This window comes from Pseudonaja textilis, chromosome 3 (assembly GCF_049901715.1).
Source record: "Pseudonaja textilis isolate UNSWEBS1 chromosome 3, rPseTex1.2, whole genome shotgun sequence".
Lineage (NCBI taxonomy): Eukaryota > Metazoa > Chordata > Lepidosauria > Squamata > Elapidae > Pseudonaja > Pseudonaja textilis.
In genome coordinates this window covers 129,752,478-129,766,170 of record NC_141992.1, presented here as the reverse complement: position 1 = coordinate 129,766,170, position 13,693 = coordinate 129,752,478, and the positions used below count along the sequence as shown (strand labels likewise).

Here is a 13,693-nt window from a genome sequence, read left to right as displayed (position 1 = left end):
ATGAATTCGCCAAATAACCATGACACTGACCATGGCATTCCCTTTCTAATAGTGACACTCACTTAATGACCACCACAAAAAGGAGTGCTAGATATGTTGCTTGTTTATAAAAAAATAACAATAAAGGCAAGATATAAGTAAATAAATACCAAATAACTACAAAAATGTTACCTTTGAAGCTTGCCGAAGCCACCGCAAGTACTCAGTGAAAGTGTCAAAGCAGATGTAGTAACTCTGACTTTGAGGTCCAGATGAGCTAAATGCTAAACAGTGCTGGTGCTTTTTAACTTCTTCTACCTGCATGGGGATGGAGGGAAATACATAGTTTTTTTAAAAAAAAAAATTTCTAAGACAGAGGTTACACTTCTAAAATATTAATTAACTAAAAATACAGTTAAGAAAAAAACAAGCCGCAAGGATAGATAGGCTGTCAACATAGCAAAAGAAATGTATACATGGTATAGAAGAAATGTACACATAACAAAAAATGTATACATTTAATAAAAGAGTATGAAATTGCAAAATTTAGCTCATTTCATTGGGCCAAAACAAACCAAAAGTCGTCATAAGTCTTCAGATCATATAAGCTTCAAGTAGTATAATGGGCCGTAATTTCAAATATATGATACATAGGATTTCATTGTTAATTAAACAGTTTTATGAAAATTCAATCCATTTTACTGCCAGACCTTTTAAACTAACAAATTGTCACAGGGATGACTTCTGTTTTTCCAGTTCATTGCATACTCCAGGGGTTCCCAATCCCAGGACCACAGACCAGTACCAGTCCATGGCATGCTGGGAACCAGGGCTATGCAAGTGGCGGGCAAATGAGCAAAGCATGTGCAGGATCTAGGTTGCACATGAAACCATCCCTCCCCAGTACGTGCAAGACAATTTTTCTTCTGAAGCTAGAAGAAAGTTTGGGGGCCACTAGCATACACTATCTTTGGATGAATTTGGTTGTACAAAGCTGAAGTTCAAGTACAGCAGTATGTAATCTATAGTCCTGATGTAGAGGTAAACATAAGAATTAGCTGGTATTTTCAAAGATACATGAAAATGCATCTCCCCATCTCTACTCTGACTTCCCAGAATGTTGCATATCAGATTGTATCTTCTATCTTTGCTAATAAAGAATCAAATCCCTTATGATGGTTACCAAAATCTAAAAATGTTCTGTGAATATTTGCAGCGTACTAGAATAACAATATACTGAGCGTTGTTTTTAACCAAAAAGATTATATTCATGTTTTTAAGGCTAAATGAAGAGTTCAAATGAATTGTGCTTTTCATGCCTATCTGGTCCAGTGTTCTCTTTCCTAGGAAACCCCCAAGTAAGGTATTAGGAGTTGCTAATCGAAGAACACTGGAAGCCTTTGCTTCTAAATCCTTAAGTAGTATATAGTTATCAGTCGGTAGCAACAACTAGAATAAGTTTTGCAAAGAAGCAGTTCTGCTCACTGTGATTTGTAATACAATTTTTGGAGAAAATTATCCACTCTTTTGACATGCTAGATCAGGGGTGTCAAACTCAGGGCCCCGGGGGGGGGGGGAGGATCCAGCCCATGGAGTACTTAGATCTGGTCTATGCGGCTACTCTGGAAACAGTGAAGAACCAGCCCATGGCTTTATTTCTTAATACTGCTCTGACATTTTTTTTCTTGGTTTGTTTAATTCCTTTAGTATTACTCTATTTTTAAAATACGTGATTTTGATGATGTGTTATTCATTTTAATAAATGTGTGCACACACACACACACACACACACACACACACATTGAAATTGTCAACTTGCCTTTCCACCAATTAAGGGGAGCACATGCATTTTTCCAGTCTGGCTTTCTTTCACCGATGATACTATTAGGCACGTCCCACAAAGGATAACTTGGCGTCTTGTCCATCTGTTGACCGGCAAATGCATTTTCCCTTTTCTAACATTGTACATTCCTGAGAGCTGAATCCGTTCAGAGTTGCCAGTACTGTTGGGCTTTCCTGGAATAGAAACAGCAAGTAACTTTTATTAGTCAGGGTGCTTTTCCAATTATTCTTCAACATGCTCTAGATAGCACAACAAAATGAAGACCATTTCCCCAAAGACAGATACAAAGAGCAGCATAACTCCAAAGACATGGAAAATTTACTGTCCTGACAATTGCTTTTTAAATGTTTAGCTCCAGGAATATTTTTAAGGATAATAATTTCATATATATAAATAACTATGTGGATATAAAAATCTATGGACAAATTGTGTAAATTTGATTTCCAGGGAGAGTAGATTAAATTACTATCAGAAACATGAAAAATATATTAGAGACGCAGGACAAAAGTCAAAGGTGCCACACTGTGGTGCCTTTTACTGGAACCCAAAGTCTGTTATCCCAGCACAGGATTGAGTCGATCGCTTGACAGAGGTTCTAAAAAACAGAAAAGGTTTAATTATAGTGTACTGATTCAATGCTCAAAAGGAGGCTCTTGAACATAGTCTGCTTCATTTCTGAACCCTTTAATATAATGTACACCCTAAAGCACCAAAATAATTTGATTATGATTGGACAATTCTCATGTGTATATTAGAGCAGCAAGATTTTTCCATATAAGATGTATTATTCACCATTTCTTTATACCATTTCCTGACTAAGATGGCCAAAGAATTCTACACAGAATTCTTTGTGTGAGAATTCTACACAGCATTCCTGCTACAGGAGCCACAGAAAATACATTAGGATAGCGTTGATTAATGAGATGAAGCAAGCTCTGTGCCAAGATTTTGCCAGAGGAGCAATTTTCACTCATCGTTTGTTCTGGCCTCCATTTGACTCTTGCCATGCTGTGTCTATGGCTGATCCACAAAAGTACAGAGTCCAATATTTCAGGAACATATTGCCTGTTCTAGCTGGATGTCTGCATCAGAGAAATGGCATTTCGGTTAATTCTGGGCATACGGTCAAGATGTGCCCAATAAACAACGAAGATATTTCTCTCTTACCCCAACTCAGTCAAAGCTGTTTTAAAATTTTGCAAACAGAATCTTCATATTGTATCAGACTTAATAAAATTGAATGAAATACAACATAGTAAAAGTAGGAATACCAGCAGTACCTATTTACTTTAGTAGACTAATCCAATGGTAATATGCTAACTTAAGCTGGAATGGCCAAATTATACTGCCTAAGTTAAAAAAGCAAAACTGGCCCTGTAATAGTACGATTATAAGATGAATGTTTTTCAAGGATTTAATTTTAAAAATGTATTTAAAACAATAAATACAAAAAATACTCCATTTCATTTTTCAGCTTCTGTTTAATGTTACTAAATTATGCTGTCATGAAGCAAAATCATTTTAACTTTTTCAACACAAAATCTATTTGGGATTGTTAAATATACCTCACACCATATCTAGGATCCTGGTAGCTGGCTGGTATATCTTTATTTTATTTATTAAATTTAAATGCAGTCCCTCTTGCTGTCAAGCAACCCTGGGCAGTTTACAACATAACAAAGACAACAATGTAAAACATTAATATAATTTAATATTAAAATCAACACAGTTAGTTAAGATAGGGACCAGTATACAACAGGTTGGTGTCTTTTTTTTTAAATCCACTAATCACCTCCAGTATGGGAAGTGCCTATTGGGACCTCAGTCCAATCAGCAAAGCCAGGTTTTGAGGCACTTCTGGAAGGCCAACAGGGTTGAGGTGGATCTCACCTCGAGGGGCACAATGTTCCAGAGGATGGGAGTCACAGCAGAAAAGGCTTTTCCCCTGGACCCCACCAGCTGGAATTCCTTGACGACAGGGTCAAGGAATAGATGGTTATTAAGGTAAAAGTTTCTCTCACACATATGTGGTAGTCATTTCCGGTTCTAGGGGGCGGTGCTCGTCTCCATTAGAAAGCCAAAGAGCCAGTGCTATCCAAAGATGTCTCCATGGTCATGTGGCCAGCATGACTAAATGCCGAAGGTGCATGGAGTGCTATTATCTTCCCAACAAAGTGGTTCCTATTTTTCTACTTGCATTTTTACATGTTTTCGAACTGCTAGGCTGGCAGAAGCTGGGACAAGTAATGGGAGCTCACTGACGCATCATAGATAGGTTATTAAATATAGCTAATAAAAGAAACATACTTTTGATGTACAAAAACATTTTAAAAAACTATGCACATCAAAATGTACACAATCACCTACGGATATTGGGGAAGGGATCAAATACATCAAGGCACAGTGACAAAACATCAACAAATCTGGGTATAAAAATATAGGGAAGGGTCAGAGTCCGATACACCAAAAGGCTGGTGTCTTTCTTTTGTGATCCCAAGTTTCTCTTCCAACCTTTCATGGTAGGATTTTACCTGTAAGTTTGTTCTTATTTTTTAAAAAGCACATTCTCTCTATCATTAAAGCTACTTCACTTTTCTCCCCACTCTAGCATACAATTAGTTTGCAGAGACACAATTTGTTTTGGTAACATTCAGTGAAATGCCTACTCCCACCATACTACTACTACTTAAAGCACAATCCAAAGATGGCAATTCAGGTCAACCCTGTCAACTACCACTGTGTTGAACAACTGTAGTGAATAATTTTTAGGACTCCACCTGCAGTATATAATATACTACAAATTTGACATTAAGGTTCTTTTGTTTATCTCATTTTTGGATTTGCAGGATAATTTCATCAAGTGTCTAAGTTGTCATAGCACAATAGATGAGGTTTCCTTATTCCTCTTGCCTCTAGGATGTAAGACTCTGTAAAGAGGGCGATTGCCATACTTTGTCCTATGCCCACAAAACATATTATATGTACCCAACTCACACTAAAAAACAAACAAACTGCTTGCTCTGGTGTGTTAAAAATAATCAATATGTTTAGTCACAGGACAGTCAAGTAATTAAACAAGGAATTGCTAAATGTAAGAACTTTATTCTCCTAGAACCCTAAAATAAAATAGTTGTGAAAAGATACAAAGGTAAAAGACTTAAAATATAATTGGTTTTGAAAGCCAAATCTTCGAAGAACTAAAAGCTTTGTTGGTGTTCTGTAATTATGAAGTAGAACTAAGGAAGAGACTTTACCAGAGAAGAATTTGAGGTTTAAAGGAGTCTGAGAAGACAGAAGTGAAATAAATCTACTGTCAAATTATAACCTATTCTCATCTAACAGAACCACCTTGAATTCAACTTAAACACTACTGTATAATTGTTTATTTAAACATTGCTTTAGGCAAAGGATATGTATAAACTAGCTTGAGTACATTTATTGCTTTGTACCTAAGAGTTATTTGATACCTCAATGTTTTAATTTGTTTAATATGCATTGCCACTTCTGTGCCTTTATACAATCTGTCAATTATTATTTGAATATTATATATTTATGTTTCATGAACATGAAAATTATAAAGTATAACTAGTCTCAAAACAGCTGTAAATAATTGATATTACTTTTCTATCTTGCTTCCAAGAATAAGTTGCTTAAAGCAGGACAGTCTCTGGCCAGATCAAGCAATTTAGTTATCACACCTACTTCAATCATAGTAGCATTGCAATACTATTAAAAAACAACTCCTTCCCCTAGAGCTTTCACAGTAACAGGTTTCTCATCATCTACTGTTTCTTCCTGTTTTCTAAGCACACACGATTTTTATGCAGCATGCTTCAAAAAACATATAAAGACATAAAATTATCTCTGGTCAGGATAGTAAGTACCTTGGATTGGCTAGAACAGACATAACCATTTCTTTCTAAGCCTTAAAGGAGAATATTTGTATTAGTATTAGCACTGATGATGTTACCTAGTTTGACTAATGAAATGTCTGCAAGAAAACAAAAATGCTCAGAGAGCACCAAGGACCCCTCCTTTCTAATCCTGCCCCATGCCCAGATTTCCCATCTAGAAACTTCAGGCAAACATAGAATTATGTCCGTATAGCTACTTTCAGGCACAAAATGCAATGTCTTCATTTCTCACACCTTCAAAAAAGATGATTGGGTTGGTCTATCAAGACAGGAACCTGTGAGGATTAACTAAACTAAAGATAAAGTCTTCTGATTTTCAAAGCCCAGATTGTGGTGGGTGAAGGACATGGCTCTCCTAATCATGTTTTATTTTAAAAAGGGTGGAGAACTTGTGGTTATCCAGATGTTCCCGAAGGATGTTGAGGGATGTTGAGAATTCTGGTTTGGCAACATTGAGAGGGCTAGAAGATTTCCCATGTCTCTTTTAAAAGAAATGGCAAGTTACTTCCTTTTATGTATATCAGGGAGTGCCCTCCCCCCCCCCACAAAAAAAACCCCAGAAGTTCCATTAGCATTTCATCACTTTCAATGGTGAAACTGAATTTCTTGCTCTTCCCCCCTCCCCAAACAAATAAAACCAGTATTCTATAAAGTCAGTCCTGTGCTGTAGCTGCCAAAAATAAAGCCAGTGTGGTTCTAGGCTGAGGGATCACAGGAAGCAATAGTAATGCTTCATAGTGCAGTGGTGAGATCACACTTGTGATTCAGAAAAGATGCTGAAGCTCCAGTGCACAGAAGAGCAATAAAAAATGATAAGGGGCTTCGAGACTAAATCATGCCATGAATGGCTAACAGAACCTAATGAAGAGAAGGCAGAGGGGAGACATGATAGAAACCGTCCTTTTTGTGATTCGCCGGCAGCAGGTGAGGATGGCAGAGGTCTCCAATAGTGAGGACTCGGACGAGGGGCCTGCGTGTGATTCAGGGATGGGGCCTGGACTATCGGAGAGTGGGGTGCTGCCTTTGGAACTTGTGGAGTCTGGCAGCAGTGACGCAGGGGACCCCGGGGAGCCTGTGCCCAGTGTGTGTGCACGCAGGGCTGCTCGAAAGAAAGAGCAGCTGACGCAGCAAGGGCGGCTCGGGAGTAAGACTGGAAGGTGACGGCCCCTCCCATAAAGGATAAAAACCAACCCTCGGGGATGACAATCCGTTGTCCAGTTTTGGTGAATGTGGGAAAGCAAGACGGGAGATGGGCAACGGCTCTGTCAGCCATAGCTTAATGACATGACCCCTTGTGAGAAACCAGAACAGGCTCACAGATTCAGCTCCCATCTCAAATGGCAAATAATCAAAGTATTAAAATAAATACTTAATGTTGGGTAACATTAAATAACATTAAGTATTTTTATAGCACAGGCAATGGGAACCATATCTCACTATGGCTACTCATTCTTTTAAAAACACGACCTCTCGTGCTATTAAAGACAAAAACACAGAAGTTGCTAGTTCGGGTGGATGGTCCCTGGACTTCTGAATGTTTATTTAATGGTACACACTGCTCACAGAGAATTTGAAAAAGACTGATCTAAATAACAAGTTAAAGGTTATTTCTTTGCCTCGAAGAGCTTTGGTGGATCATTTTTATATGGTTTTTAACCTGAAACTCATTACCTTCAAGTACATTGTGACAGCATGGAAAGTTCATTGTCTCAAACAGCATCCCTCATCAATATAGCAGCAAAGCAACTGTTACAAAAGAATGTCAACATTAAAATATTTATAAATTCAAGGAGACACACAAAAGGCAGTTTACAGATTCAGGGACACCATCTCCCTCATCATATTTATGTAGAACTGTAAAGTTGATTTACTGGATACAATGAAATGCAAGACATTTTTATCACAATCCTACAACAGTACTCAGCCAAATATGCAAAAATATTTTATTTTATTCCAAAAGACTGCCATCTTATCAAACTGCTCTTCTGTATCCCTAGACAGATTTATTTGTAGTGACTGGTGCCCCTCCATTACTGAAGTGTTTGCAGCACAATAGTAATTTTTGATAGCCAAGCAAGCAAATCACTGTGGATGACAATTGGTTAAACAAACACACTTTCAGTTGAGTTTTATGACTGATAAAAACAGGAATGCCAAGCATTAATATTACACTTAAACAGCGTGAAGATCAAACTGCAATGAATGGTGTAAGCTACCATGTAAGATTCAATACAGGTTTTGTCCCAAATAATCAAATGACTCTTTAATGGAATGGAAAAACAAGCTTGAAAAAGAGTTGCAAATGTATTGGTTTGACAAACAATCAAATAGTTGATGAAAATGGCATGTGATTCCTTCTTTGATTTCTTCTTGAAACTGGATAACAAAAGAGTTGTCAATTATCTGCCTAGGTACAATATACCCTTGGTGACTGGATTTGGTTTGGTTGCCTCAATCCATAGATATAAAACATCCTGAAAGGACTAATTGCTTAGGATTGGATACCTACAGATATTTTAGCTGAATCTTGGAACTGAGCAAAAATGAGGCATACTGTACACATAGCTACCCCCACACAAAATGCAACTTTTTACATGATGGAGAGTGAGTGAGAGCCAAGTCCTCATTTTTTTTCAAAAGGGTCAAGTCCCACTTTCCACTTTCCTATCTGTAAAAGGGAAATAAACAGAAGTCACATGTTTGAAATGTTGGCTCTTTCTAAAGGAGCAAGTGAAGGTTAGGGCATACAAGGACCTTGTTTAGTTTTGGCTGGTGTTCCAATAACAGCATTATCTGAAACAAGATGCATTCATGCTCTTCTTATCTCTTGTTTGGATTACTGAAACTCACTTTACATAGGAATGTCCTTGAAGAACATCTGGAAACTTCAGCTGGTCCAAAAAGCAACGTATCACATATCAGTCTTCACACTGCTGCCCAGTACCGTAAACTCTTATGGACCTTCAAAAAGATGGGAGGGGGGAATGGCTTTTCTGGAGGGCGTTTTAAGATTGATTCTAGAGCCATCAAAATACATTTTAGTTTTATTATAGTATATTTTCTACTGTTGTATTAAAATTATGTTATTTTATTTTATGCACACTCTAATGGAGCCCAGTTGGATTGAAGCAGTGTGTACATTTCAGAGCAAACTAAATAAGAAAGACAACGCTTTCAATCTGTGTACCTGTATGGAACTTTGCCAAGAAGCATCTGTGAATTGTGGAATAATTTGTATCTTGCCTTTCAAGCACATTCTTGTCTACTGCAGACCCAAGTGGCTCCAATGCACTTCCATTCAGCCTCTTTTGTTCTAGTTCTCTTTTGAAAACCTCCCCAAAATGATATTCTATGTTTTTGGTACATGCACTGATGATGTTACCTAGTTTGGATAATGAATGGTCTGCAAGAAAACAAGAAAGTTCAGAGAGCGCCAAGGATCCCTCATTTTTGTCCAGGAGCAGCAGAACTTCAAATAATGATTCTCTATATTTTCTATCAGATCCCCTTCGGGGACGGGGGGGACGGGGGGACACCTTCTTTCCTCCCAAATAAATTTACATTTGCTCACTAAACATTGGTTTAGATTTTTGGTGAGAAGAATTCATGCTCTAGTCCAAAGCGTTTTCTTTTAGAATTTGAGTCAGTTTGTGGCTTCCTTAAGAATGTTAGAAACTCTATAAGTAATGATTTGGTTTACATGACATATCAAAAATAAATGTGCATTCTCAGCATTTGCTGGAGTTTTTTTTTTCCAGGGAAAAAGGCTGAGATGTCGCAGAAAGGAATATATTCAACAATTTAACAGGAGCTGCCATAAGCTAAACATTCTTTCCAGATGGGCAAAGTTAAGGCCCGTTCTTTTATAAAAAGAAAAGGCAGATATTTTCTCCTTTTCCCCTGTTGTGGAATACTGTTTCATTAAAACAAAACATCAAAGACTAACACAAAGTAGGGCTAAAACATGGAACTATGCAAATATATACCATCACGACATGATTCCAACAGGTGATTAAGTCAGAAATGAGGAAAAAAATTTCTCCACCAAGAAAAGTCCAAAATCAAATCCAGCTCTCAGCTCATGAGAGTGCTGCATGCTTTTTAAGAGGTAGAAATACTAATAGTATAGCAGCTACAGGTAATCCTCGGCTTATAATCATGCGTTTAGTGACTGTTCAAAATTACAATGGCACTAAAAATGGGACTTACGACCTTTTTTTTTTTTTTTTTTACTAAACCCTTCTTCCCCAAACCTATGCGACACATAAGACAAATAACATTCATCCTAAAGTAGAATACTTTATTCTTTTCCTTAAAGACAACAACTGGTTGATTAACACTAACATCAGCCAAAAAGAATTGCTCTAGGGCAGGTTCTGTCTGAACCTACAAATATGAAGGGAAGCTGAGTAGAATCTGAGAGAATGTTGGTGGTTATTTGATTCTCTAAACTTGTTATTCAGTTTCCTAATGCTTCATCACCAGGCTAGATAACACCATCACCGAAACTTTAGTTGAAGTGTCTTGTTTCAGTTCTCTTCTACTTTTATATGCCTTATGTGGAGACCCTATAAAAGCAGTCCCACATAAGATTTGCAGAAGAGAACTGAAACGAGGCATTTCAATCAAAGTTCCGTTGATGATGTTAGCTAGCCTGGTGATGAAACATTCAGAAACTGAACAAGTTCGGAAAACAACCAAACAGCCACCAACATCTAACACTGTAGCTACAAATATTTTCCACCATGTCAATCTGGAAAAATATCTCACAGCAATTGCTCTTGTATCCCTGGGAAATCCTAAGTGGTGGTTTATTGAGAACAAAGACTCATTCCAAGCAAGGTGACATTTGTGACACCACATTATTACCTCAGATTAAAACCATACACTATGTAACAACATTCAATTTTTCCATGTGAAAGAAAGGAAAAAGGAAATCCTATTTCTGATTTGAAACATTATCATTTTGAAATACATTCTCTGGGTTGTTTTTTTTAATTATGGAATACAGTCTAAGCCTAGGAACTGGTCAATCATTACCACTATTCCCTTCATTTCCAATTTAAGTTTTACCTTGCTTGTGGATCTAAAGCAGGGGCCTTCAAACTTGACAGCTTTAAGACTTGTGGACTTCAACTCCCAGAATTCCTCCTATAGTCATCTTAGCTCAGGAATTCTGTCCAAAAGTCATAAACTTGCCAAGTTTGAAGACCCTTGATCTAAAGCTCTAATTGTCCTTGAATTATGATCACAATTGGGACTGGAACCTCCGCCACTAACTGATGTGGTTAACAAGCAGGACAGCACCTTATTTTATGGCCATTTTGATACGGTTGTTAAATGAGCTATGCAATTATTAAACAAATCTGGCTTACCCCACCCCACCCCACTAACTTTGTTTGTTAGAAGGTTGCAAATTGTGACCACATGACTTGGGACACTACAATTGTCATAAATGTGGGTTGTTTGTTAAGTGTTTGAATTGTGATCATATGGCCATGGGAAATGCTACCATAGTCTAAGTGCAAGGACTATTCATAAACTACTTTCTCAGGGCTGCTATAGCTTTAAATGGTCACTAAATAAATACTAGTTGTAAGCAGAGGACTTCATGTACATCATTCAGAGGATTTCAGTATATGTTTTATAAGCGAAGTTTTGCAAAAAGCCACCTAAAATAGTTCAAAGGGGAAAACCCTTAAGTGCAAGATGGAAGACAGAAAAACAGTTCTCTGAAGACTCAAAATATGATATGACTACTTATGGGTCAATTAACCAAAAAGAAAGAGGAATGGGCTCAAATAAGCAAATGAGAAGGGGAACATGCATAGACTTAGGAGAGATAGCAAGAGCTACCTCCATTTAGTGGTGCAGTGAAAATTTGTTTTGAAGCACTTCAGGAATAGGAGAAAGTTGCCTGCAGAAATCAACATAGACATGAACTATTTGAACATAATTAGAATCCCTCCCCAATATGGAAGAGAAAAGCTAGACAAATGGATTTGATAGTCAAAGAATACAGATTGCTTAATAGAAAGTAAAACATGGAAGTATTTCAGATTACATTTTGATACAGGATTACCATATTCAGTTTTAAAGTAAGACTATAGAAGAAATACTGTTTTGTGTCCAGTAAGAATAGCAAATTGTTTCTGAAGATTACTGGGAAGTTAATAGTTAATATAATAATTGGTCTTTACATGTACACCAATCAGCAACAGAAATCAAAGTCTTTCATAACTGCACTCATTTCTAAATAATGAAAATTCTATAGTGCAAAAGACAAATAATGTACAACTAGATTATGCTGCTTGAGTGGACAGCTTAAAACAACCTTCTCAACCCTAGGAGACTCCAAATATATTTGGTTGTAACTCCCAGAATGCCTTCCCAATATAGTTTCAAACTTTTATTTAATTTCTAATCACTAAAGAAGCCAGTTATCATGTTTAGTATATGCTTAAGGAAGCACTTGTATTAAAAGATTATGATTATTAAATCATCTCAATTTAGAACATTTATCTTTGGGGAGGGTGTTGGTTTGGGAATTTGGTTCCCACCCAAATGTATTTTTGTATCACAGCATCTAAATCACATTATCCAAAATTTGAATGAACCATTTGGAGGGGTTTCCTTCAGACAATAATGAAAATACAGGAAGAAGTCAGGAGTGAACATTTTTGGGGATTCTAATTGTTGAACGCTGCTTCAAACTCCCTTCCTTTTCCTCCAGGGATCTTATTGCAAGGTCAAGAAAACAAGGCTGGGTGAATGGTGGCCATCCCATTTTACATCATCCCATCTTAACAAAGTCATTTGTTGGGATGCAATTATGCATCTCCTATAGATAATGATTTACGTAGCTGACTGGACCAGTGAAACGCCATGTACTAGGTCCTATGAACATCTTAAATAATTTATTTGAAAGCACATGCAATCGTTATCAGTATACCACTTACATATTTTAAACTCATGAGATAACAGCATCTCAAAGACAAAGTAAGGATGGGACCAAACAAAGCCAATTACTGTACAGGGATATTTATATTCCACCTTTGGCACAGATGTCAAACTTAGACAAAGCTCCTGAAAACATCTCTTCAAAAAAACCCCAAAACCTAACTTGTTTCACAGCAACAGCCCTGTCTAGTTTACTCAGGAATCTAGGGATATGAATACCCTTTCAACACAAATAAACTCATTTCTTGCTTCAAAGAGAAATCAGACTTTCAATCCATGCCTCCTTTCACATATTGTGGAAAGGCTGTAGCTTGGGGTCTTCATCTGTACTGCGATTTCTCTCACAGTTCTAAAAAACTATTTTTACTCAATGTTTCCTAACAGTTTAGGATACGTTTTACAAAAGCTGAACCGGACGATTAAAGCAGATATTCTGGCAAGCAGCCAGTTCAACAACTGTCTAATTTGCATAATCTGCATCTATGTTAAATTTAGAACAAGCTTTACAAATTTATTAGTGCTTAAAGAGCAAAACACTCATATTATTACACATCCACGTTTCAAGCCGCCCAGAGTATTTAAATGGTCATATTATTAATATACCCTAAGATGAGTTATCAGAATAAATTCCAAGAATCTACTGTATTACCAAAGTTTGCAGCTTTCAATAGGCTTGAAAATGGGGACTTCCAAGAGCAGACACAGAAATTTTTAAAAGCCTACATTTGCTTAATCAATATGCAGAGAACAAGCCATAATTAAACAGCACTCTTGGCCAATGCTAACAAAGAAATTCCAACCTATTTTAGCAGTGCTGCTCACTGGGACATTTACAGACCCAGATAAAACGGTGAGTTTCCCTTATGAAAGATAAAAGTCCTTTCTGTTGATTCCAATTATCACAGCTCTTTTATTTCATGCCAAGTCCGAATCTTATGAAAATTTGTTACCTCTTCTTCACCATCATTAGTTTCTATTGAGCAGTGAATATACATAA

The 13,693-nt window shown here is 37.0% G+C and overlaps 1 protein-coding gene across 1 annotated transcript in view; it reads right to left on the bottom strand.

Annotated features, from left to right (window-relative positions):
* Positions 1-13,693, bottom strand: part of PHLPP1 (PH domain and leucine rich repeat protein phosphatase 1) — a 165,702-nt gene that overhangs the window by 69,748 nt on the left and 82,261 nt on the right. Inside the window, exons 2-3 of the mRNA XM_087930763.1 lie at positions 1,795-1,995; positions 172-293 (exon numbers count right to left, since the gene is read on the bottom strand). Coding sequence (XP_087786889.1) covers positions 172-293; positions 1,795-1,995 — 323 coding nt within the window. The remainder of the gene's footprint in view (positions 1-171; positions 294-1,794; positions 1,996-13,693) is intronic.